Below are 27,816 nucleotides of genomic sequence, written 5' to 3'. Positions count from 1 at the left end.
ATTTAAATCTACCATTGTTGCATTTTAGTAGCACGCAAAATTTTACATGCAATTCAATACCCCAGAGTTAAGCCTACAACCATCAATCCATTTTGAGGTTGCATCTACAAAGGACATTACTATACCGTTAACAGAAAAAATCCCCCAAGTGCTTGGTTCCTAAAGACACGATTCTGCTGCAGTTTTCAAGTAGTTGACCGACCCCCCCTCCTAAAAACTACAAAGGCTCCTCTGATTAGTGAGGTATCTTTCCTCCCCAGTTACTACCTCCAATACCCAATTATAGCCTCCAACTCCTGTAACATTGCACACTGTACTTGAATTCCAAACCCGCTATAACTGCAAGAGTTCACTTTGATATGCCTGTCTAGAAGACTGCAACTTAATCTAAACTCACAGGCGCTGTGGTCTGCTCTGGACTTGAAACCGCTAAAATTGCCTTTACCTGTGAAGGCTCACCATACTTAGTCATATTCACACTACCTGAAGGCATTTCAAAGTTAACAAATCACTTCTAACAACGCAAGAATCTCCCATCTGTGGCCTGTCTCAAAAGAGCAGGGGCACAGAATGAATATCACCAAGATGAAACTCAGACAGTTAAAGGACGCCTCACCTTCTTAACAGGAACAAAAATCTTAACACAGGGTTAATTAAATGAGACTATCACATTTGCACACTCTCTGTCCAAACATTTTGCAATGCCCATCTCTCTCCACCATCATCCCCACGTTTAAATCGGCCAACTTTAGAGTAAAGGCATAACTATGTCTCTCTCCAGCACTGAATCAAGAATGCCAACGGTCTTCACACATGAAAGACAAGCCAATATGAGGCTGTTCACTTCACACTGAATAGACACACAGCAGTTCAGGTGACCTATGGAGCATGCACACACAAAGAGAGGACTGGTATCACCAAATTCCACATTTATTCCAGGCTCCTACATAGAAGGATTAATACAATTACTTAAAGAAGTAACGGGCAAAGTTTGCAATGCATGCAGGATTATAACCCTAGGCTCTTAATACCACCACTAGCAGAAAGCACAAACTGTAAGGTATTGCTATAGTCAAAGAAATGTCCTGTATTTGGTATTTGCATGGCCTAATGCTTCTCTCATTAAGTCATGGTATTATTACTGGGTAGTGCACACAAAGAATTTTGAATGAGGAGGGCAGCAGGATATTTTATGCAGTGACAGCACTGTAAGGAACAAAAATGCTTCCAATCACTTATTTATTTATTGCCTTTTTTCTGATGCAAAGTTTAGCGGGATGGTGGATGTGGTGGTATTTCTGCATGACTTCAGCTGAATATTTAACAGTTAAATACTTTGAGATATTCTGAGAAAGGTGTGTATCCTATGAAGAATCACACAGATTCTTTGTGCTTAGGTGAAGTAAGTGCTCAGATCAACATGATGTTGTTCTATATGTTATCCCTAGGAAGCACTGACTGAGATTCCTGTAAAAGTTGCAGCCTAAAGTTCTCCTTATGCAGCAGAATTTTTTACAGCCATTTTGTCAAGAGAACACCCCCACGAACGTCACCAATAATGTGTTACTTTCTGTTACTTGCTATAAAAACTACAGCACCGGGATTTCTAAACAGCATATATCAGAGAACTAAGGTCTTCAACTGCAAGTGTCTGGTTTGCCCTCCCAAAACAACTTGCTATTTTCAGCACTTTTTTAAAACCTACAGATTAGTCTTGTAGCCAGAATTTCTGACAGATTTAGGAGGCTCACCTGTGTTTTAACTGTGCAGATAAACATCCATTTGTTTATCTGTTATCTTGGTTTCTAAGAATGCAATAACTTTATTATTCTATAAACTGTTCATTCAAATACTAGTAACAATCTTAGAGGACTAGTTGCAATATTATGTCTTTCACTATCTTTCCCTGCCAGCACCATCTCTTTCTCAAATATACCAGAGTGGACTGTATTTCGTAGCACACTCAACAAGCTACCAGGGACCTGCCAACTCTGCTTCTCAAAGCTAAACTCCCTTTTAGACATTTTAAGTGACTCCTGTGTTTTCTGCTCAAAACATTAAGTTTATTCTCATGAAAAGCCTGCTTTAACACGATTGCTGTGTCTCTTCAATTTCAGAGGTGTGTTTCTTTTACAGGATTAGAGTCTTTTACTGATAACAAATGAAGTATCTTGCACTCGTGATAGCAAGTTAAAAAAAGATTCTTCTGATCAGTTTTCAATTTTATCAAGAACACATTTAGGAGTAACTATGAACACAAGTTTAAAACTCCGACATTATTCCAATTATATGTTTTCATACTGCAATTAAAAAGGAAATTTCAAACAAGTCGTTCAGGTTCATAGAGTCTAGAGACCACCTCAGCTCCACAATAAAAATAGTAATAATTTAAAAAAAACTATCTCCACTGAAAAAATGTAGAAAGATGGACCTCAGTTTATTATTCTCTCAAAAATCATTTGCTTACTTAAAAGAAAATCCTTTTTAGAATCTCCTTCATACCCCATAACTCACTTCCAAATTTCAGTAGTAAAACATAAACATATTGTAAGCACCTAATCTTGTAAGAATCAGAAGATGAACTAAGTTTAATCCTTCCTCTCCTTTAACTATTAAACCTTGGAGTAAATGAAATTTAATGTACCTTATGTCCATTTCCAGGAAAAAATGGAGAGAAATTAGGAGTCATCCCAAGACCTCCATAAAACTGTATATTCCTGAAATTATTGTCAGGTAGGCAACTTATATAGCCAGTTAACAGTAGCATAGATCTGCATTTGTTTGTTAATAACCCATCATGTATTTCCTTTATTCTTCTGGTTTTCCCATTAACTACGGCCAAGGTGTCAAGGAAGGTTCCTATTACAGATTAATGAAACATTTAATGTAGATTCCAATGTGTACTTTAAGGTGCTACTCCAATACAAGTCAAAAACGTGAAGATGTTCCTGATTGTATATGGTTTCTGCCAAATTAAGTAATCTAATTTCAGAAAGCGTGAGATAATAGGTGCTACCAATTACTTTTTAACACTCCGATACACAATTTGGACACACAAAAACTACAAAGATACAAAGACTTACAGCAGTGTGCCTATGCAAGATGTACAATTACAGGTTCTAAGCACTAGAAGACCTACTCCTGGTCTTACATATCAAGGTAGGAAATCTTTTAAAAGGGTACCTGGCCCTGAAAGTACCTTCTCTACTTTCTTAGAAACATCAATTATATTAGAGACATCCAATGGAATTAAGTTCCCTGCATCTTCTGGCAATTCAGCTCTTCCCTCTTCCATCCAGTCTCCCATAGACTGGGTTCTAAACTATGTCAAAAAGGGTTCTGTCCTCCCACACCAACACAAATGGGGGCAAACACCTGGGAAGCAAGCCGTATCTTCCTTGAAGCTGAAGGAGAAGGGCCCAAGGGCAGCACTCTGTAACCGGCTGCTGGTGTTGACTACAAGTGGCCATTTTAATTTAAGGGCCTTGGGACCTGATGCTGCCGCTGATTCTCCTCCTCCTCCGTGGTGCCCAGCTCCACCTCCCCACCCTCACACCACTGGTGATACAGGGAAGCCCTCACCAGGAGGATAAGGAAACACACCGGCGGGCGGGGCAGACAAGCAGGAGGGTCCCAGGCACAGCCATCCCGGAGGAGCGGCGCCCGGCACAGGGCGGGGGGTGGGCAGATTCCGGCCTGGGACACGGGACCGGAGGCGACGAGGGGAGAGGGGGGCTGCGGGCCCGGGCAGAGGGAGGGGCCGGGCAGGACAGGGAGGGGTCGCGGCCGTTACCTATACTGGGCAGCAGCCCCGCTATGGGTGAATCCAAAGTAGTTGCCGGTGGCCATTTTGGCATCTTCTCCCAGCCGGCTGGGCACTGTGGCGACGATAACCGAGAGGCGGCGGCAGCGGCGGCGACGGCGGTCGGGGCCATGACAGGAGGCCCGGCAGGAGGAGGGGGGAGGAGGAGGCGGGGGAAGGGGGGAGGCGAGGGGACAGACAGACGGACAAGAGACAGAGAGCGCCGAGCGCCAGGTCAGAGGCGGCACCTCAGGACCCGCGCACGCCCCGCTCCGCTCCCCCGCCCCGCGCGCGGGCCGCATCCCCTCCCTCCCCCCGCGCACGGGCACACACACACACAGACTGGGCGCCGTTACTTACCATAGGTGAACGAAACTACCGGGCATATGGGAATCATGAGTCCGAGCTAGCAGCGACAGCGGCGGCTGAACTCTCAACTCTCACCCCCCCCACCCTCCTCCTCCTCCTCCTCCTCCACCACCTCCTCCTCCTCACCACCGCCGCCGCGCTCTCTCCCTTCCCCCCACCCACCCACGTACGACGACAACGGCGGAGTACGGCCGGACTGGCACCGTGCGCAGGCGCCGGATACGCCAGACGCCGCTGGGCATTGTAGTCCCGCGCCCGGCCACGCCCCTACCCCCGCCCACTGAAGGGCGCACTGGGCTCCGCCGCCGCCATGGTCGGGTGGGCCTTCCGGCGCGCGGGCGCGCAAAGGCTTTCGGGAGCGGTAGTCTCCCCCCTCAGGCCTAGGCGCCCCGGCGAGCCGCGGTGAGGGGACCGCCCCCCTTATCCCCCTCCTCCTTCCATGGCACCCCGTTCTGCGCCCGCAGCCGCATCGCGCCCACGGTCGGTTTCTCATTCTTGCCTACAAAGGCACAATGCACCACCGTTATAGAAGTGAAGAAGAAACAAGTGAAGCAGCCCTCCACCACCCCTGCCACATACGTGGTGTCTGTCCCCACGCACATACTGCACTTGACAGCATTTACCGGCTTTCCCATGCAAACGCATCCTCAGGTGGGGCCTGGCATACACAGCAGGTACACAGCACTCCTGCAAGACCACAGTGCTGGAGCGCAGCAGCTGCCATTAGTGTACATGCACGCAGAGTTCACAGTAAGACCTAAGGGCCTGTCTAAACTTGAAACTAGGTTTAGATTCATGTGGGCCCCCCAGCTGCACCACCACAACTGCACACATGGAGAGCAACAGTGCTGTCATCCAACTAAAGCCATGTACTCCTTGTCTGGCCTGTCCCCAGGGCACCACAGCTGAATCACTTCTACAAACCAATTATGCAGTAGCTCCTATGTGCTTATTGCACACATGAGGTAAAGCTTCACCTATACAGCGCACATCCATCTGCAGTTTCTAGACGCCAGGCGTCCATCAGATTGTTCCGAAAAAACACTGGGCAGCATACTGCAGCCAGTGCAGTAACTTACAGTTCAATGTGACTGAGTTCATCTGTTCCCTATGACTGTTCAACCCATAGGCAGTCCTTCTCCCTGAGCAGCAGATGCTTCTCAGAGCTCAGAAAACTGCAAAACTTAAATCCTTAAATACTAGCATCTAATATCTGTACTTTGCTCTGGGATACACATTTTTTATAAACTAAACAAGACTTAGAAACACTTCTGGATTAATTAAAAAGTGATAATTTTACAAGTATTTGTTTTCTGTATGCCATACCTACTCAAAACATGCCTGCTTGGGATCTCCCACAGGCCGTGCAAAAGCAGGGGTTTCCTTTATCCCACAGTACCTGCGGTCATCTTAGACATTAAGACTTTGACAAATGAGAAGAGGAAAGTATTTTCTCATCTAAACCTTACATTATTGCAGCTGCATATGAAGTACAGGTACTTAAGATGCCAAACATCCTTGCCAATTCACTGAATGTAGTTTGTTGGTCATTATTATTAGTTTTTCATAAGAACTAAACAGTACTGTATCACTTGCTCATTCTTACCCTAATCAAGCACAACAGGAAAAGGAACTGGCATGGGAAAAGGAATTAATTTCCAGCCTCCGTGGTGCACTTCCACTCAAAGTGCTTTTTTGTGAGGAAAGCAGCTATTGGGTGAAGACATTCAATTGCTATTGCTTAAACAAACAGAAGCCCTAATCCTGAAGTTGTATATGAGAGTACTTCATGAGAGGGCTCTATACAAATCTTCTGTAGAAGAACTTAAAGGGCATGACCTCTGCCCTGAGAGCCTCAATGCATTCAGCATACACAAATATCTTTACTGTCCCCTCCATTATTTTGTTAAAAATTGTTCATAATTGGACAACTAGATCATGGTGCTTGGAAAAGACAGAAATGGAAGTTTTCTTTGTTCCACTGTCTTTCAAGTTTTTTCAGTCACAAACCTTCAAAATTTACTGATAAACATACAGTATTCACAGAATTGTAGAATCATAGAATGGTTTGGGTTGGAAGGGACCTTAAAGATCATCTAGTTCCAACCCCACTGCTATGGGCAGGGACATCTTCCACCAGACCAGGCTGCTCAAAGCCCCATCCAGCCTGGCCTTGAACACTTCCAGGGATGGGGCATCCACAGCTGCTCTGGGCAGCCTGTTCCAGTGCCTCACCACCCTCACAGTATAGAATTTCTTCCTATAATCTATGTCTACCTACCTTTCAGTTTAAAAGCATTATTTCTTGTTCTATCACTACATGCCCTTGTAAAAAGTTCCTCTCCAGCTTTCTTGTAGGCCCCTTTAGGTACTGGAAGGCACTGTAAGGTCTCCCCAGAGCCTTCTCTTCTCTAGGCTGAATTCAATACACATTTCATTAAAAATATAAATATCTCTATACACACACAGACACTCACACACCTTTTAAAACTGTATCACTAAAGCTGTATTTTGCAAATAGGTAGACCTGCAGTTGCCTATTCCTTTTTCACTGATGAAGTGAACTTGGAATATTTACTCTTTGGCTACACAAGCAGAGGAAAACAAAAACTTTATTATTCAAAACACAGATTTCTGTCTTAGGCTTCATAACTTCTTTTATCCAAGTAATTTATATTAGTTCTAATTCAAATATTCCACCCTATATCTTGTGATTTCAGCCCTGCATATGCCTGAACATAAGTTCCTGTTTTGCAGCCCAATTCAGCGGCAATTTCAGCAGAAGTTTCAGATTACTTTTCTGGGTGAATTTTGCATATTGAATCTTCAGTGCATATTTCACTTCAAAAAGATTACAATATACTTTATGAGGAGTCACACTTACTAAGTGTGACACACAAAAAAACCCCAAAAAACGAACGTCAATAAGGTTTACCATTCTGTCAGGGAAAAAAACCCAGTGTTATTATAAAAGTTTTTCCCTCAGCAGCTTCCTCATAAGAACCTGATGCTTCCTGGTAACTTTGCGTACCATTACATAACATGTATTTAGGTTACTACTAGCTCGCAGGATCAGATTCATAGTCTATATTTAAAAAACCTCAGTGGGTTATGAAACAAGATTGCATCTCTGTAAGACATATATATCAGATCTGATTCAAAATGAAACACTAATAAATTCAGATTAGATCCTTTGGGGCATTCTGAACTTTGCTGATTTCTGTAACCTTAACTGGAAGAAATAAATGGAGTGATAAAGTGCAAATCATGTGGCAGAGGGAGAAAGACATAAAAGGTTTAGTGAAGCATTCAAAAGTGTGGGTTTTTTTTAATAGGAAAAAGAAACTTCTTCATATCTGTTCCTATTAAGATTACGGAAGAACAGCCAAGAATTTCCAGAATTAAAACATATACTGGAAAACAAAACTTTAATCTGGAATTAAACAGTACAGCTACTCTATTTGTGAAAAGTTCAGCGCCTCTGAAAACATCACAGCAGCAAAAATGGTAAGCTAGCCTTCAGAAAAACAAATCTTTGACCTTCATTTCAACTATATGAAAGATCTCCAAAATACAGTGAGAAGAAGAAAGCACTATATAACATGCAGTGTCATCAATCCTACTATTTTACTTTAACACCTAAGACACATGTCTCTGCTGCTACCATAGGTTCGCAAAACCGTAGTTGAAATGCAGTGGGGAAAACTCTAGATCTTTTGTACCTTCTCTGCAAACACTAATTTTTTTTTTTTTGGTGGTACCAGATGGAGGTAAGATTTCTTACTTTCCAGTTTATTGGAAATCAGTCTCTCAGCTGGCTTTTGCAACACCTGCAGTGGGCACAGAAGATGCAGCAGCAGGTTAAAGCTTTCCGACACAGCAGAGTACAGACCACATTAACAAAAGCTGTGCATTTATTTCATGAAAAGGTCATCTAATGCTTACTGCTGTCTTTGTAAAAGCCCTAGATAGGAAGTGGTTTACTATCAGTATAAGGAGTCCAGTGCTATATTCTCACCTGGAAATTATTTCATATAGCTACAGAGACAAGACCTTCACCAGTTAGTTCATCAACCTTCTTACTTTAAAGTGAAATTACATGTTCTAAGTAGTGGAGACAAAGACCCTATGTTTTTCACCAAGGTTTTAAGTGATTAAAGCAAAAAAGTATTACTTTTAATAACAAGGTTTAGACATCGAACAGTGACCATAACATCAGACGTGTTCATAAAATAAATAAAAGTAATTATTAAAGCACGAATGGAAGTTATCACTATTTAGAATCGCAACATTAAAATCCTATCACTCAAACATAAGCATAATACAAAATTATGCAAGTGTTATTGCAAACTCAAATTACACATCATACACACATGACAAATGAACCAGTTGCAGTATATAAGCAAAAATACTGCGTGGAGGTAACACTTAGCCTTTCTTTCCTGACACTTTAATAAAATCAGTGTCTGTATTATAGGCTAGCCTTCCCTTCCTCAGCCAATTTCTTCATCCACCTTTTAAACTACTACTACATACTGAATACTGCAACTTTAAAGAGCAGTCCCTTTCTGTCCTTGCCCCAAAATTTATTTTCTACCAGCTTTAGTATTTGTAGAGTCAACCATTGCAGCTACTAGTTGCTATGCGATCAGAAGCATGAGCTTGTATTTTTCAGCATTCCCATTCAAATCTGCATGCTAAAATTTCTCTCTAAAGAAAAAGCTAATGCTTCAACATTCTTCCCAGCCAAAGACGTGTTATATGAAATGGGACAATCAGGCAGTAACTAGAAGAATGTAAACCCTTTTAACGCAACTACTGAAGGAAAGTGTTTGATGAGGGAGCAAACCCATTATAAAAATATATTTTAAGAGCTCAGAAAGTGAACTATAACCCTTGGGGGGATACATGAATCACTCAGAAGGTAACAGAAGAAATTTGCCTTGGAAAAATTAAGGCTCCTTTCCCACTTCTCTAAAGCCAACATTTTTTCTTAGTAGCTTCTTTCTTCTTTTTAAGTAGAATAAAATACAGTAAGGGCAATTTACTAAAAAGCTCAAACAGCCACCATACCCAATGACCAGAATAATTCTTGAAGGAACTTAGCATTACTGAAAAACTGAACACGAAATCTCCAGTTGTAACAAACACTGCCTTTCCTTCACTGACTTGTTTTGGAATTCAGCTCTAAAAATAAATTTGGTGCTTGCTTTGGAGGAAATGCTGCAGGTGGGAGAAATCCAACGGAAAAATCTCTTTCTTTTAGTCATTTTGATTTATTTCAAGGCTGAAGGACTTATTTAAAAATGCATAAAGAATTGTTCTGAATGTGATGTTCCTAAAACCTTAGTAAGAACCTTTGTGCACCAGGTGTTGACCTGTAAGAAAGCAAAGCAGACAGATTACAGAGGCCTGAACTGCCATTACTATTCTAATTTGAAAAGTTAGTAAAAGCTTTGAAAAAAAAGGCTACGTTTTTCCAACTTAATACTCCACATGTGGAGACTATCTTGTGTGGAATAAGTATTTTCTTTTGTTGTTGTTGTTGTTGTTGTAGTTAAGCATTAAGTATTATATGATCATCTGTTCATGTTCCACAATTATATGGCTTGACAAGCCTGGTATTTGCACAGTGGCAATAATCACTATATTTGCACGCATGTGATTTACTGCGCTTTGATTCTATATAAACAACTATGGTTTAATTTTGCAAAGGTCAGGCATGCACTAAGAACTGTGTATTCTTCCTTTCCATTTTGCAAGATACATAACATTACAAAACAGCCAATTTCCAATAATTAGTTAAAAGAGTGCACTTCTAATTTCTGGTACTTCCTGGTTTCCTGCTACTGTATTGAAAAGTGAAAAACTGGTTCATACTAAGAGCCAGTTGACCTCATTTCATGGTGAGGGCTGTAAGGACTACCTCATGGATCCCTTAAAAAATCTCTTTGCCCACCTCCTGTCAGTATTTTTTCAGAAACACTGATTAGGACTTCCAGCTCCTGATACTGACTTTTGGGGATTATCCCTTCCTGAGGCATGATGTTTCTCCTTGTGGCATGTGGATCTTTGGAATTCAAAAAAGCCCAAGAATTTTGATTTGTAAACACTTTATTCATAGGTGTGTGTTCTTGAAACTACAGAGGCTAATCAGCCACCGCTCCACTCCACCTTTACTGGAAAACCAGGATCAGGACTAGAGTCCAGTACCTATTTCTGATAGTTTGCTTGTGCTTTTTACAAAAAGCTGGAGTTGTCATGGTAGAAAAAGCACAGGTCTAGAGGTAGTAACAATGAGAAAAGGCGTAAACTGAAGTGATAATGGGTGCTCTGGAGCAGTGGCATCCTGCTGTGCTTACAGCACAGCTAGATGACCCATAGGTGCAAAGAGTGATAAACAAACGAAACAGGCTATGGTAGCTTTGTGTGAAGTTGTATTGACTATGATAATACTTCAATGTTAATCTCATCATAAACTGAAATGAAGTACAGGCTCAAATAGGCAAGAGAGGAAGACACAACATGAAACCGCTCATGGCCTGACAACATGCCTGGCCCACGGCAGCCTGCAAAGGCTGCCAAAGTCTTCTTTCACAGTGTTGAGGGCAGAGGACCCTTTCCCCACCTCCCGTCCAAAGAGGTGCACTTTTTTTGTTTATCTCACAAGCTGTTGCATACATTTTCAGATCAGCTAGGCCTACAGCCCCTCTCCGAAGCCTCGAGGAAGGACACGGAAGGTACCAGCACGGTACACAGGGTACAGTGTGTACTGGGGTAACCGTTACAGAAATAGACAAGATTGTCGAATTCCATTTTCAAAGGGTTTGTTGGTTGTTTTTTTGTTTGTTTGGGGTTTTTTTTTCTTAGATGGCTTTTAGAAAGGTGGTTAAAATAGGAACCGAGGTTGTTTCAGCCTTCAGCCCACGCCGCTCCACACCTGCGTTAGCCCCCAGGGTGACCGACAAGATGGGCGCCCTCACGCTGACCTGCCCCCCGCCCCAAAGCCCTGCGGGGGGGCAGGCGCAGCCCGAGCCGCCCGACGAGCGAAAGGGGAACCAGCGCTTTCCTCAACAGCGCCTCGGTGCCCCCCGCGGCTGCGGTTTCGGTATGCAAAGCTGCCGCAGCGACACCGCCGGACGGCGCTTCCTCGGGCACGGCTGCTGCCCGGGCGGCTCTGAACGGCATCGAGGAACCCTCGCAGCGTGCAAAGGAAAACAGCCTCTGAGTTTTTTTTTTTTTAACTTGTTTTTGTGGGGTTTTTTGTTTGTTTTGGGTTGTTTTTTTTTTAAAAGGTTCTTTTTAAGCATTAAGTGCTTTCCTCCCGACCCTCTCCCGCAGCGCCTCAGCTGCGGCCAGGCGGCTGGCAAAGGCCCGGCCCCGTCGGCGCCTCCCCTCCGCGGGGCCGCAGCGCCGAGGGGTGCCTGCTGCAGGCCGAGCGGCGGGCGGGCAAGGCCCTGCCACCAGCCCCACAGGTTCCCCTTCCCAGGGCGCGTTTCTGCCCGCTCGGTTGGTGTGAGGCGGCGGGCGCAGGAACCGGCCGCGTAACCCCCAGCTGGGGCGGGAGAAGCGGGAACGAGGCAGCAACGGACGCGTCCCCTTTAAACACCGTCCTGTGTGTCCCCCCCGCCCCTCCCACGTGGTGCGGGGCGGGGATTCCGCGGCACATCACTTCCGTTTCTCTCCTGGTAGTGAGGAGCCGCGCGCGGAGTAGGACGTGAGTGTTGGGGTCCCCCCTCGCGCCCCGTAGGGGCCGCCGCCATTTTCTCCGTCCCCCGCCCCTGTCGCCGACTGCTGGGGCCTTGGCGCTGCCCGGCCGGCGCGGAGGCACTGTGGGCAGCTGTGTGGCGAGGCTTCCCCTTTTCCTCGAGTGCCCGCTGTTGCCTGCGGGAGGGTTGCCCCGCTGTGGAGCGGGCCTGGGGCGGGAGGAGGAGCCGCTGTCGAGGAGAAGCTGCCATGTTGGGGGGGCAAAGAGGATTTGAGTGAGGGAGAAAATGGCGGCGGAGGACCGCCTGGCTCCGTTCCCCCCTGCGCCGGGATCTGATCCTGCCCGCTGACGACCCCCGACCCTTTTTTTTTTTTTTTGGTACTGCTTTTTGTGGCCGCCGGCGGCGGTGCCCTGCAGCCCGCCTGTGCCACCCTGCCCCGGCAGGCGCTGGGCGTCCTTGATCGCGCTCCCGCCTGCGGGCCCTCGCTCCTTTCCCAGGGGGTAACACGAGCTGTGGAAAAGGGGAATAGGGGAGGAAAATGGCGGCTGGGATCCGCCTACCTCGTGTTCCTAGCTCGTGCTGGCCTGTCTTTCTCCTTTATCTTTTTCTTGTCCACCCTTGGCCCGTCTCCTTCCGCCCTCGCTCTCGCTGGTGCTTTGGTGTCTCCTCGCCCTCTGCCTGCCAGTCCCCTCCCGAGGGGCACCTACCACCCCACGTTTCTTTTTGCTCCAGTTTCCGCCTCCACCTTCCTCCATGTCACTCCCTCATTCTGATGAGGACCCTGAGGTTATGCCCTGCTGATGCCCGCGCATCAGTCTTTTCTTTTTCGGCTCCACGATTTCATGTTGTCTTTGTGCTTATTTTTATGTTGTCCCATACCGGCTGTCCCCTGCCTCCATCCTGCAGCGTGGCTTCTGTGTGCTTCCCCACACCCTGTTTCATTTTTAGTGTTACACGTTTCATCGTTGTGCTCCAAGCTATTACGACAGAACTTATCCTACTTTGGAACCACGTTGATCCACTAGCATTATTCGGGCTCCCGTTTTTTCATTTGCAAATATTTTTTTTTTCACTACCAGTTTAAGACCACTGCTATTCTTACACCACCACCACCCCCCTCCCCCCCGAGATATGCTTCTTTAATCTTTTCTTAGCCTTTCCTAGCTGTAGTTTATTTTATACACTTTCTCTCTGGGATGCTTATTTTTATTCTAAAAGAAGAAATGAGCTGTTTATTTGTTAGAATTGCTAGTGGCAGGCAAGATGTGCAACTGCCTTATCTAACCACATTTGCATACCAGAGAGATGTAGAAGCGCACCTGGCAGCATTGCATTCAAAGAAAGCTGAATGTCCGCTTGTCTGGCAAATTAATAGGCTCTAGTGACTGATGTGTTGAAGCTGCAGTGGAAGTGTTAAATGCAATACCGTATATCACTGTAACTGTGGTGTTTTGCAGACTTTTGGATTATCAGCTTCATGTGTGATGATTATTTAGTGTGTTACTTGCAAATCTAACTGGTCAAAATGCCCATGTAGGAGTACAGGTAATGCTAGGGCCTTAATAGTTTATATTTGTGACTGTAATATGAAGAATTCAACTGGAGGACAGTATTGTGTTGTATTTTTTACATCATGGTTTCTGCCATGTCTAGGGTTATATGAAACTGGTGAAAAATTGTCCCTTTGTAAACTGCAGAAAATAAAACATTGCATTTAATGCAGTCATGACAAAAAGGGGAAGAGGTAGAAGAGGTAAGAGTGATTGAGATCTTATCTACAATATGTATTAAAGCTTGTATGAAAAGGCAGGAAGGTCTTTAGGGGAGGAGTCTGAACAAGAAGAGACTTTGCAAACAGTTTTGAAGATGGCTTTTCAGCTGTAGTGGGATGTATTCCTTGTATAGTATTCTCACATTATTTTTCTCTTCCTAGAATGCCTAAGTCAAAGGAACTTGTGTCTTCAAGCTCATCTGCAAGTGATTCAGATAGTGAAGTTGACAAAAAGGTGAACCTTACATGCAGTTTATTACTACTGTATTAACTCTTACGTTTCAGACTGGGGTTAGGGAATTAGGTGAGCATTATGTCACAACCTGCATGTCATTCCATGTAATTTATCAGACAACCCAAAACACCCGTTCTCCCAGCCACCCCACACCCCCCAACAACTAAAACAACAAAAACCACCACCTGAGATAGGGTTTGGGTGGATAAAATGTTTCTGCCTTAAGTTGCATTTTGTTCTCTCCAGAGTTTTCCATATGATGTATCTAACCACAAGCTTCCTAGAATTCTTTGCTGCTTTGTGGGCAAGTGATAGGAGGCTTCTGTATAAGCTGCTCTGGTGGCAAGAATTTGGACTAATTTTGGGGATAGCCCCTTCTCCCTCCTTTTGGTATCTGGATTACTTATCCAAAAGAAAAACATTGACTTGCCTTGTTCTCCATGTACTGCTTGCTTATCTTGTTTCATGTTCTTTTTCTCTGTTTCAGGTTCTTAACGTTTACTGTAATACCATCTGCTAGTTTCTCACTTAAAAGTTGAGCCAACCTGAATGTCTTTGAGTTGGTTAATTTTAACATATGTTGACTGTTTTAAATGTATAAATTGAGTGTTCTCTTTATTTTTAATAGTTATTTAATTTATAAGTTTGTATAGATACACCAGTTCTTATGAAAAAAAAAACCCAGAAAAAACCCGAGTGAGTTTATCTTTTTAAGAAATCCTAGGTGGTAACGCAGATGTCAGGTCTTCTAATGTAGTATGTGTAGAGACTCAGTCTTTACTGAATTGGTTCAAACATGATGTGGTTGCACTTTGCAAATTAAGCATTCTGTCAGATCTTAATAGAAGAGAAAAGGTCAGGTGATTTTTTTTTTTTGATAGAGAAGTGTATTCCTGAATAGACATAGTCTAACAGTACTTCAGTGGGCAATAACGTGGGTTCTGTTTTTTTCTATTATAACCTTCCATGTGTGTTGTAACTGTCTGTCTTTAAAAGAGGTTATCAAATACAACTGTAGCAGGTGAGACTAATTTTGGTATCTTTGTATTACACTTTCCTCCCCTCCTTCCCCTAGGCTGGGCATGGTCACTATATAACCATTAGTAGGAATGATAATTTTGTAGCATCTGCAGGTGATCCGATTTACAAGTGATACTGTCTGAATTAATTTATCATACTGTGGATGGACATTGGATGCTGATTTTAAAAAAAGATTACCCTGATGGAGGTAATTTCTAGATGCTTCATTAGCTCATCTGATTATTTTTTCTTTTTTAGAAGAGTTGTAAGCTGTCCTGCATTTATTTCTTGCACTCAGTGGAAAGGAAGGTGAAACTTCTATCAGAGTCCAATTTTTTTATTAAAACTACTGAACCAAAAGTATTACTGTGCAGAAAGAATAGGATTTTTGAAATGTATGCTGGTCTAATGTAATTCTCTTTGAAGCCAAAGTATTATGGTGAACTTCACTGGGAACAGAATTAGGCTTATTTGAAGATACTTCGTTTTTTTTTATATTCAGTCTAAATATACAGTATTGGATTCCTGGCTTCACAGCAGGAAGGTGATCACACGCATTGCATAGCAGTAGTTTGTGACCTCTAATGTAAACTTTTCTGTAACTTACAGAACAAGTTGTGGTTCATGCTCTTCTTTTTATATTTTTGCTCCAAGGCGAAGCGGAAAAAGCAAGCGACTCCCGAAAAGCCTGTAAAGAAACAAAAGACTGGTGAAAGTTCAAAAGGTGCAGCGTCTTCTAAGCAAAGCAGTAATAGAGATGAGAATATGTTTCAGGTAAAACTGTTAACTCTTAGAGCCCGGTTAAGGTAACATGTTACATCATACTCAGTATAAATTTTATGAGGTGGTCTGAATATCTTGGCAGCGTAGCACTTCGTCTGCTGAAGCCTTGGACAAAGGGAATTACAATGCTAGCATGCAGATGAGATGCTCAGAAAAAGCATTGTCAGGTTTCAGCAGAGTAAAAGAATCTGAGCTGTAGCAGTAGCTTTAATGCTGATGTCTTTGCCCTTGGTATCTCTGGGTAGTCATTTTGTTGGTAAATGAGGTATTTACCCTGAGTATACTGTAAATATTAGATCAGGACTGTCTCTACATGGAAATGTTTTTTAATCAGAGCTCTTGAAAAAAAGGTTCTTGGAAACCAAAATATGGACTCTTCATTTGTATTTAATTAGGTCAAGGGCAGCTAGGCTCCTGTATTGTAAGACAGTGTCTTGGAATAGGTTTTGCTTGTTCCTTTGTTTTATGTTGCAGATTTTTCTCACTGAAGATCCAGAAAGGTTATAATTCTTGACATTGCCCTTGTTTTTAAGATGGGATGAATGTACATTTTTCGGTGACAAGATGCATTTGTGAATTCAAGGTATCGTAGCTTCTGGGGTTAGCTCAGGTGGTAGCAGTGTGCTGAAAGCTGTGCGAGAATATATGTAGCTCAGAATTACGTATTTTAGGGGTGTGGATCAAGGCTTATTAAATGTGCCTGGAAATTAACTTTAAATTCTTAGAGATTCTGATTCTTAAGTTACTGAAAGGGTATGGGAGAAGTGGCTAATAAGATGGCCTCAACACTGAATAAGGGAAGAGAAATGGTGTAGGGCTGTAGTTGTGTGAAGTAATATGGCAAAAAACCCAACCAACTTTTCTAGAGGGATGACCTGCTTAACTGATATTGTAATACAGGGCAGTTATTTTTAATGTATCAGTTCTCTCTTTCCTCTTTGTGTATAGTTGGGAGTGAGAGCTTCTGTTGAAGGCAATGCCTGTACTTCCCCATTGAAGGAAAATTAAACTTCTAGTTCTGCTGGGGCATGCTTTGAACCATGTTGGAAAAAGGAGATGGTGTCTTCTGTACCTTAAGAGGTGAATTGCAGTTAGAGCTCAAAAAAATTATGTATAAGCTTTATGCTGTATGTGTAATAAGTTCAAAAATTCCAGCCTTGGACAAAGCTGTTAAAGTTTTTACTGCTCTCTTGATGCAAAAAAACCCCAAACCTTTTCAAATAAAAGCAGAACTATTTGTGTGATCTGTTTCTTTCAATCTTTTTGACCTAAGATAATAACAAGCTACTAAAATAGGCAATAGAGGAGGACTCTTACACTAGTCTAAGAACAAGATTCTTCCAGTGTTGAATATAAACCAGAAAAAATATTTGAACATCACCTTGACCTAAAATGTCAGTGTTACTTAGTCTCTGCCTGCTTTTTAGTTAACAACAGTATTTCTTTTAGGTGGCTTATTGTGTTCTGTGAAACATTGTGAGTTTTTTCATGCTACATCAGTTTGTGTGGGTTAAGGAAGATGCAACTGTTTCACTGTAGAAATAGCACTGTAGGTCTGAGGATACTTGCCCTCTCTACCCCCTCCCCAGGAGAGCATGCTAGAAGCTCTAGTTGCATGTTGATTTTTTAGGTTGTGTGTTTATACTTGAAACTCTTCTTTCTGCTCTCCCGCTGCAGTAAAATGATCTGTGATGTGCAAGTGACTTTGCGGTATAACTTCCCAGTGTGGCTTCAATAGATGGAAATCAGGCTGTAAAGCATTCATAGGATAATCAGAAGTTCTGTGGTGTCCATACTGTGTGTGGGAGTGGCAGCAAATGATGCAGAACTTTGCAACTTGTTGTTCTACGTTCTCAGGCTGCATTCTTTAAAGTATACAGCTTTCCTTAATATAGAGCTCATTGTGATGGCTGTATTCAGAAGATTCAGCATTTTCGTGAAGATGTACATTTCATTATTTTTGTTTGAGACTAGTGTTGGTATAATGATACTCTTGAAACTGATTATGAAGAATAGTACAAGGGAATTAATTCAGTATCAGAGATCAAGTGTGTTTTTTTTATTTACATGTCTTGGCCTTTTTAGTTTTTATAGGTAGCCTAGTATACCTTGGAATTTGTTACAGGACTTGGGTGCAGTTGGGGTGTGGAAATTTATCCTCCTCCCATTTGGCATGTGTTACTAGGGGCCTTAAAGACAAGCAGTATTCATGTTAATGTGGAAGGGTTTGGTGTTGATACATTAGATTCCTGTCCATGGCTTCAAGCCAACATGAGCTCTATATCGTGTGCTTTGGTTAATTTGACAGATCCTGTCATCTGCCTACGCTTGCTTTGGGTAAGGTGTGTTCGTGCTCTCAGGATGCAGTATTAATGACTACCCAGAGTAGAACCACTTTGTGTGATCAGGCATTTCACTGAAATTGTTACTTCGAAAGTCGTCCCTCTCTGTGTTGTCCTGCTTCTCCTTTTTGTTATTATGAAGTTGGGGTTGTGTTTGCTTTTTTTGACTTGTGAGAAATAAGTGCTTTGGTTTCCCAGTATAATGTCTTTATCATAGGCTCCCAAAAGTAGATAAATATATAAATTTATGATGCTCTAGAAAGGTGATTGGTTTAGCACATTAATTCTGAAACCTAGGTGGTCATCGATGCATTTCACAACGGATTTGTTGCGTTGCAGATCTTGCTGTTGACAGGAGTTTTTATTGTGCTCCTAATGCTGTATATGCAGTTATCAGCTAAGAAAGGATGCTTTTTTGCTGTTTCTACTTCCACAGTTGTACACAGATTAATCAAGCCTGTGGATAACTGGCTAGCTGAAAAGGGTCACATAGACATAGTCCGGCTGGCTGGACAAAAATGCACATCCCTCTCAGCTTATCTGAAGTAAAGCAAAAATACACTGTCTTTTTGGCTGGTTTTGTTACACGGTAACAGGAAGATTTCAGTGGGAAGAGAGTGTTGCAGGTGGGAACAGATAACTACAGAAGAGAAACTAGGGACGGGCTTGGTATTTAGGCAACTGACCAATAATGAGCTTAACTTTTGTAATATGTATGAGCTAATTATAACAAGGCATAAAGGTGACTGTAAGGTACAATAAAAGAAGTCTGCTGATCACTCATATTGAGTGACTGTGTCTTCCCTCCATCGCAACACAGGCCGACCTGGAAATAGGAGTAACTGTGAAGAAGTGATCGCTGAAACTCATAGAGGAAGTCAGCTGCATAGTGTGAAAGGAACCAAGACACAGTACAGTGCATTTTATTCTAAGGAACGGAAACATGGAAATAACGCCCTTCATGTCTTCTGATTTATGTAATTCAATAGAATAGTGTAATCTAAGGAGCTGTAATATTTAATAAAAAGCATATGAATTTGTCTATGGAGGTTGAACTGCGGTAACTACACAGCTATAAATCAATACAACCCTTTGACACTGCTGTGGTTATAGAGATACAGAGATGCTTAGATCAGTGAAATTATTCTAGGACTTTCAGCTGCTGCAAGAAAAAAGAATTGTATAGAAATGACTCTGTGCCAGAATTGCAGGTAACTGTGCATCAAGAAACATTGGTTTACTTAAATAGTTAAATCAAGTTTTTAGTTGAAGTTTTTAACTTAGATGTTAATTGCAACTGTCTTCAGAAGCCTAGTTAAAGCTTTTAGCAGTAGCAGCTTTTGCATATAGTTCAACTAAATGTTCAAATTTGATGGGAACACTCAGCTGAAATCTAGACAGTCATGTAAGACTTAATTTTAGCATTTTCATATGGAGCTGTTTCCATTTAAGGTGAGACTTAACTGATTGAGTAAATGTGAACTTTGCATTATTGCCCTTTGTCTTACTGTAGTTGAATTAAGACAAAGTCTTGTCTTAAAATTCAAATCCTAACCCCTTTTACTATATTTGCAGCTGTAATCTGCTATATTGTATCAGATTTTTTTTCTTAAAGCAAATCTGGAATTACTTGGCAATGCACTAATATTCTTTGATAGCCCTGGAAAAATAAAGGTGTTGCAGAGTACTACTGCTTGAAGCTGTTCTTAATGGTGACCTTAAAAGTCACTGAAGTGTTAAAGGGTAAACCCAAGAAATGTTGTTCGTGCAGGCTATTTAGGATATTCTTTGTCAGCAGTGCTGATGGAGTTGGGCATGGTACCAAGTTTGGTCTGAAAGAACTAAGCTACTATGACATCATACCTTATTTTTGGATGTTATATTTCTAGCACTGTGAAACTATTTAATAAGTCAATCAAAAAATACTATGTTATAAACTGTAACGCCTTGTTCATTTTAAAGGATACTTTGAAGTAGAGAAACTGCTTCAGGCTTAGGGAATCTAAAGATGTCCAAATTGTTTTAAAATCAATTTTAGAGTTAATTTATCATGATCTGCATAAGAAGAAAAATTGCTTTAAGCAAACATAAAGCATTTTTGTTTATATCTATTTTGTGCAATAGTAGCTTATGACTTAAACCTCTGTTGATGATTTTAGTTGATTGGAGAGTTGTTCAGCTTTTCTGGTCAGTCTTAGTGCTAGTAAGATGTGTTTGGGCCCTTGTTAAGTTTGTATCGAAGTGTGAGATGCATAAATTAAGGAAATTGAGAACTAAAGTTAATGTTTTTTCAGGAAGGAGAATATTCTATTTTAAAATGGTTTACTTCAGAATGTATTCTTTCTTCATAAAGTGTATCCAGAAGGTGCATGTAGTATTCTAAGAATTTCTTACATGAATTGTATTTTACTGTGGTTTTATTATTTAATTTCTGATTCTCAAGTTCACATTATACTTTGAATTTATGTAAACAAAAAATTTTTTATCAAATTTGGAAAGACCTTTAATGAGCCTAAATGTGTAGCCTAAATGTAGACCCTATATGCAGTGTAAGGCATAGCTGTCACATGTGACTGCACCCCCCTGGTCCCCTCCTCGCGCCCCCCCCCAAAAAAAAAAAAAAAAAAAAGTGCCCTCATAATTCAGTTAAGCCACTGTAGTGCAGAAATTAGGGAATTTCAACGTCATTTCATACTATGCTACATGCTGGTAAACTTAAAGGATTTGAATGTTTTTTTGGAATACCTGGTACATTGAAATAACCTTTTAACCATAGTTCCAGTGAAGCACCATAAGGACTTGGGAATGGGCACGGGACAGTTGGTGGCTGAGTTTCATTTCCATCTGTGTATACTGTGTTTAAGGAAAGAAGGAAAAAACCCAAACAAACACGAAACAAAAACCCCTTTAGAAATTGTGGTTACCTCATGTGAATGTGTAGTTTGCTTTATGTACATATGGAATGGACTAAAATCTGGGAGTAGAGCTCCCTCTTCCCTGTTTGTTTACAACTGCTGTGAGCAAAGATGATTATAATAGAGGCAAAATATTTTCGGAAAATAGCGAATCAGTGGCTTTTGTAAAAAATAAGCATGTTAAGAATGTAGGTACTTTTATTCTAGGAGAGCTACTTTTCTGTTGAGCATTGAATGCTCAACCTGTTTTAAGTCATTGCTTACCAGCCTACTGACTACTCTGGATTAAGCTTTTGAACTAGTTGTGTCTCTGGTGTCTAAAATAAGCTGCAGTGTGCTATGTCACATGTCCAAATCTGATACTGCTGGGAAAAGTGAATGTTGTAATATGTAAAATACCTAAAAGACCCTTATATGTGTTTTGACAGATTGGCAAAATGAGGTATGTCAGTGTCCGTGACTTTAAAGGGAAAGTCTTAATTGATATTAGAGAATATTGGATGGATCAAGAAGGTGAAATGAAGCCTGGCAGAAAAGGTATTGTTCTGCTTCATGTTACTTTGTATTAAAACATTGTCTGTGGTTTGCTGGATCAAAATGGATTTTGCGTATCAAATTTGTATACTTTCTTGCTACATGGTATTTTTAAAGTAGTATTTCTACTTTTCTGTAGTTTATATTTTAACAAATGGTTAGTTTTATGTGTAGATTATAAACAAAAGCAAAGTGGGTTCATTGGCCTGAGTCTGTTTTCCCAAATGGGTCCTCCATGATTTATGGAGGCATCAAATACAAGCAGATTGGGTATGGCAGTTATAGCCGAGCTCCCTGTCCCCCGCCCCCAACTTAATCAACACAATTTATTTCTTCTATTACAGCTGGATTTTTAAAAAGCACTGAAAAGATTTAACGTACTTATTTGTGATAAGATGTTAATGTCTTTAGAACAACTATGTCATTGAATTGCTATCAAAATTTAGCTTAAAATCATTAAAACATTTAATGTGACTAATTTTGGAAAAGTATGTCAGTATTTTAGTTGAGATGAAAATACCTCATGTTCCAAGTTTTGGTATTTCTAATTTACAACACAGCATAAGCCACTGTACTTTTAATTGCTACTCCCATACTTGCTTTTTGTGGCATGCCTTCATGGAACCATTTCCAGAAGTTTACCATCTGCAAGATGAGGATGCAAGGATAGCTGCAGTAGTAGTGCTCTTCTAGAAGTCATGTTGCTTCTGTTAGAAAAGCCCTCTTTTAATTGGTTTTCATATTGTGCCAGAGAAGTAGGCAACTATGAAACATTCTACCTGGAAATTGAAGATGTTTAATGTACAATCTATGCAAAGTTTGTTACCTTATTCTGGTGTGTCCGGGGGGAATTCAGTGAATGCATGCTTGGAAAGCTTGAGGAGCATTTTCAACATTTTTTAAATAACCACTGAGAACAGGTTTGTATGAACAGATGTACTGGTACTGTACAGGAAAACTTATTTTGGATTTGTTGTTGCTATGTAACTAAAAAATTACTCTGAAGGACTTTAACCTGCTGTGTTTTGAGGTAGAAGTCTACAAGGGGCATAAAAGTTTGAGTGGCAAACTAGAATGAGATTTGATGGGTAGGCTAAGTGACAAAAATTACATGATGTAGGTAGAAGTGTTTACCAATGTGGCAAGAGGGTCTGAATTTTATTAGGATAAAATTAATAATAATCTGATACAGTATGTGAGATTAATGTTCTGTTGAGGCACTTAAGAGCTGCTTATCCAGCTGTCCTAAAAATGGTATAAGCAGTGCAATAAAAACCAGACCCTCCCTGCCCAGCCCCAACAGTTTAAATTGTGTCAGATTGTTTCAAAGAGAAGAACTGAACTGGGTGCACTTAATCTGGTTTGTGGTTCAGGGACATCTTGACATTTGGTCCCCTAATAATGGTTACCACACCTGACTTAATTGTTTAAAATAAAATCTTGCCCTTGGAAAGACTGGTGGAAAGCTGCTTAGAGTAGCTCCATGCAGATTGCTTGCTGCTCAGAGATGTTGTGGTGCCCTGGTAAGACAGTGATGGTAGAAGAAGAAAAGGGCGATGAGCCCCAAAAATGAAATTCAGTGTTTCACCTGTTTACAAGTCCGGCTTCACCTACAGGGAGAAAGCAATGAAGGAAACCTGATCAGTGAGGGGGGAGAATGGCAGTAAATGGGAGAACCATCTGGTGGGAAGAGAGTATGAGAGGTAGGCCTGTGGGTCTGTACTTGTGTAGGCCTGTCATAGAGGTTGTAGGGGAAGAATGAAGAGGCTAAGGCACAAAGGAAACATGTGCCTGGACTCAAGCCTGAGGAAGCAGATTCAGAACTGAGGACATAGGTTGTGGGGCACTGAATGATTATTGATTGAATGTCACTAGAAACTGCAGTGAACTGGAAGTGAAAAGATAATTTCCGTGTTGGTTTGTGGGTGTGAGGGAGTGGAATAGTTTCCAAAATGCTACTTACAGTATGTGTTATTTATAGTGCTTTAAGAAATGGGAGGAAAAAAAACCCAGGATTATGGTACTTTAAAAGTGCATACAAGTTCAGTCCAGAGGTATGGCGCTTAGAAGCCAACAGGAATACAAATATATTTTCTTCTTCTCACCCAGGGCTTCTGAGCTGCCTTCTGTCAAGGCCAGAGGTCTATTTTACTTTCCATGTTTAGCTTCATACTTGTGATTGAATTTGTTACAACATACTAATTGTCTTTGTAATTTAAACTTGTCCAGAGATGAGCTAAAGTGTAAAAGTTAAACTGAAGTGTTCCAAATAAGTAGTTTCACTTTGTAACAAAGATGGTTGTGGAAGTATCTCAAGCATTAATAGTTTTGACACAGACTTTGTGTATGAAACCAGTCTTAATAAAATTATGTAAGATCCTGTGCCAAAATTTTCTTTTTGTCTTAAGTGTTTGTTTTTAATGCATTTCAGGTATTTCTTTAAATCCAGAACAGTGGAACCAGCTGAAGGAACAGATTTCTGATATTGATGATGCAGTAAGAAAACTGTAAAGACAAAGCCATACAGAAACTTCTATCATTTTCATTGTTCTAAGCAGTCTTTTTACATTGGCTTTAGTTTTCTAAAATATTGTTTTCCAAGCTATTGTATATTTGGATTGCAAAACGATTTGTAAGATGAATACTTTTTTTATGTGCATTAAAAGTGTATTCTGAGTGAGGCTATTTGTGTATACTTTACTAAAAGGAGATGTGTTGCTTTGACCTCATGTTGTAAAATAAACAAATCAAATAATATGTAAAGCATACTTGTTTATGGCCTTTTGATCAAAGATGTTTGCTGATAAGGCCACTTAATAGCTTTAGTCTTCTGGTTTAGTTTCAGTTTAGTTATCAGTTAAAATGAATTTGTTTTCTGAGGAGATTTCTGAGAATGTCTGCATTTAATTTTTTCTTTTATTTCATACTCTTTGGTATTTCCCTGACAGCTTTCTGCTTTAAGACTTGATACAAACAGTGAATACTTGGTAAAACACATTTTTGTAGATAATTTTGAATACTGTATTTGCTAATTTACCCTATTTATTCAGATGTAAACAGTCCTGAGTATATAGATTTTTTTTTTTTTGCATTACTTGCATGAAGCGTTATGCTAAATAATAACACTTGCACACAAACCACATGCTATTTCTTCCCAGTTTTCTATAGCTTGCTTGACTTAGAAAATACAGTTAGCCTTTTTTTCTTGGACCCTAGACTTTAGAATGCAATGCATAAACTTTTACAGTAATAGACATACCTCAGAGTAAGTATTTGAAAGCTCCAGATGTGGTTATTAGTTAGGTACCTTTTTCAAGCTTTGCATTAAATTCATTCTTGAACACATACTAACTAGTTATTCTATAGAAAAGAACAGTTAACGTGTCTTTGTAGGGCTTTTGTTTGTTGGAGAGTATTGCGTAAACGATGCTTCAATTAGGCTGTAACACAGGTTAAACAGTCAAACAGGATTAAAATTGCTTCAGCTGAAATGTCTGGCTGTCGTGCTTCTGGCCTGTCCACACTGCCTGCCCAAATCACTTAACTTGGCTTGTTTTGTGTGGCTTACATATGCACAGCTGTTTTATCTTGTGTACAGAAGGTACTTGGTGCCTACGGTGGAGCACTGGTACATCGTGGATCATGTCTCCAGCAAACTTCACTTGTCAACTGTTGTACTATTCTGTTAAGAAAAGCTGTCCAGTGGAACCTCTATTAGACTAGGTGCTGCTCCAGTTGAAGGGCTTCTTTGTAGATGACACAAAACAATGGAATGAAGAAGGGGGAATACGATGTTTGAGGAGAACTTGGAGACATAAGAGGCATAGTAGTGTGGAAATTAATGGCAAAGGATCAAGGTTAGCTGACACATTAGCTGACACATAGTAACTACAGTGAAGAGCAGAATTGGAGAAGTTAATTTTCTGACTTAATTCAGTTAATTGAAGGAAGAAGATGAAATAATTCATGAGAATTGTCATTTCATGACTACGTAGTGAATATACAGCTTAATTGGTTTGGCTGTAATTCTGCCATTTGATGTTAAACAATGTCTTTAAATTTTCTATAGATAAACTGAACAAACAGTAAATCCTGTTTTGTTTATATTGCAGACAAACATGGAAGTGCTATACACTGTTTCTGTGTTGCAGAATTTATAATAATTCAATACAAACAGTTATTGAAGGGTGAGGAATAGTGACTGCATCAAACTTTAAATATTATGTCAGATATCTCCTGACTTACCCGCTGTTGATGTATCACAAATGAAGTTAAGATCTGGTTTTGTGTAGCACTGCCTGAGGGTGAATAAAGGATGAAGAGATGTTTTGTGGTAGCAGATGCTTTTCTGGACACAACGTTGTATTTTGAGTGACTCTTAAAGACATGTATGGATATCTGGACCAAATATTATAAATGTGAAATATCTGCTAAAATTTCACAGATGAGTGAATGAAATAAATTGCTTCAGATCACCATTGACAGGTTCTAGGTGTTCTTTATTTGCAGTATGTATATATGATTATTTTTTTCTTTTAAATCTGAAAGTTTGCAACCAGATGTCACCCATTTTACCTCAAAACTTTCATGTGGCTAAAGTGCATGACTGTATTAGAGGAAACGTCCTCGCTTAGATTACTGTGGTAGTAGGTCATTGGATGGCAATTGTGTATCAGAGGACAATATAATTGTATTCAGGAAGGTGGAGGGTTAAATTCATTCATTTATAGGGGGCGTAAGTGAACAAGTTTTAATACAGTGGTTAGTTCTCGTTGAAACTGATGGTAGCGGTGTTCAAAGAAATTAATAGTTGTTAATCAAGAACTAGTCAAGTTCCTATATAGATGACTCCCTTGCTGAATTTGTGGTGATAATTACTGGAGCTGTTTATCCTATTTTACTTGATAAACTTGGGACAGTTTGATTTCACTAGGTCTGTGTTTTAAAAATGGCTTTCCACGTGCCACTCGTATTTCTGTGTGTAATAAAGTATCGTATATTTTACCTGACCCAATCTCAACATCTGCATGAGTGTCCTATAAAAAAGGTAACTAAAACTAGTTGGTTAAACACATGAACTCCAGAATGGGATGAGCTGAATTGTGAGCCAGTTCATTACACCTCAGATGACTGATGTGCTTGTTACTTGACAAAAATTTGACGCATTCAGTGGTAACTTCGAAATAAATAGGTGGTAGTGATTTTGTCATATGTAATTGTCTATGACTGTAGTCTTTCTAATTTGAGAAGAAAATTCAGATATTTTTTTTTTTGAATAAAGATTATTTTCTTGCAGACAAAATGGTAGTTAGGGTACATGTAGAAGTGTCAATGGACAAAAATGGTGCATGAATGAAAAGGCTGTGTTGTATGAGATAAAACCACTGCTCCCTTCCCTGTTGAAGTGGCAGAAGAAAGATATATTTAATTCTTGATGTTTATGCAGGGCACATTAGCAATATGTTTCATAAAGGAAACCTACTATGGAGCTTAGGAGGAAAAATAAGTCACAGTTAGAGCAGCCAAAGTACCATATGTGTGATAAATCAACTGTCATGTATGATGTTGCTCTTATGTGGAGATGTTCATATTGAAATTAAACACATGCAGTACTCAGTTTGATATTTCTGCTAAAGGAATCACCCCAGTTGCGTACTTCTTATGTGATCTGTTAGCAAAAAAATTGGTGATTGTAATTCTGGTAACTCAAATGTCATATTATTAACAATGTGGAATGTTTCATGTTTTGCTCTGGTGGTATCTACTACAGAGGCCACTGGAAATTTGAGCCCTCCAACTGTAATTACCTTAATGTTCAAATAAAAAATAGTTTAAATGGCATACGTGTAATAACAATCTGAAGACTTGGAAATAAATGAAGACTTCTGTTGACATAGTGTTATTTTTAATAGAAATTTAGCTGCACTAAAACTTGCTTTTTCTTAAATGGTTATAGGAACTGCTGTTTGTTGCAACTTGTCATTTGGAAATCTGAAAACTTAGCCATCTTATTCTTTGTCCATGTTTGTGGGTGGGAGCTTGATTGTGTAGCCTTGAGGGATGGAAGTTTTTCACTATGGCAGAAGAACGGGTGTCATATAAACAATGGAAGCAGCAGATATAAACACACTTTCAAACATCAAATGGAAGGGAAGTGCCTGATAAGTTGCAACTGTTAAGAAAACGGCAGATTCTCTTTTTTCAGCGGAGTTTCTTTTTGATCTGACAATAAACGTAACCATAGATTAGACAGAAAAAAGCTTTTCACCATTTATTTATTATCACTGGTCAGTTAGGTCAGCGTAAGCTTCTTTAAGAAGGGTATTTGCTTGGTGT

At 40.5% G+C, this 27,816-nt stretch overlaps 2 protein-coding genes across 4 annotated transcripts in view; one reads left to right on the top strand and one right to left on the bottom strand.

The window, feature by feature from the left end:
* The window catches only part of ZFR (zinc finger RNA binding protein), a 46,769-nt gene extending 42,506 nt beyond the window's left edge, over positions 1-4,263 (bottom strand). For all 3 annotated transcript variants that reach the window (XM_040579573.1, XM_040579574.1, XM_040579575.1), the window contains exons 1-2: positions 4,163-4,263; positions 3,794-3,878 (exon numbers count right to left, since the gene is read on the bottom strand). In XM_040579573.1, the coding sequence (XP_040435507.1) occupies positions 3,794-3,878; positions 4,163-4,199 (122 nt within the window). In that variant the 5' untranslated portion in view covers positions 4,200-4,263. The remainder of the gene's footprint in view (positions 1-3,793; positions 3,879-4,162) is intronic.
* A 7,521-nt stretch (positions 4,264-11,784) lies between these two features.
* On the top strand, positions 11,785-25,958 carry SUB1 (SUB1 regulator of transcription). Its single transcript, XM_040579674.1, has 5 exons — positions 11,785-11,888; positions 13,814-13,886; positions 15,561-15,680; positions 21,375-21,483; positions 23,912-25,958. The coding sequence occupies exons 2-5, from the start codon at positions 13,815-13,817 to the stop codon at positions 23,989-23,991; spliced, it is 381 nt and encodes a 126-aa protein (XP_040435608.1). The 5' UTR covers positions 11,785-11,888; position 13,814; the 3' UTR covers positions 23,992-25,958.
* Positions 25,959-27,816: the final 1,858 nt, after the last annotated feature.

The sequence above is a fragment of the Falco naumanni genome, chromosome Z (genome assembly GCF_017639655.2).
Source record: "Falco naumanni isolate bFalNau1 chromosome Z, bFalNau1.pat, whole genome shotgun sequence".
NCBI lineage: Eukaryota > Metazoa > Chordata > Aves > Falconiformes > Falconidae > Falco > Falco naumanni.
Note: the sequence above shows the minus strand (reverse complement) of the source record. Positions and strands in the feature narration are given on the sequence as shown.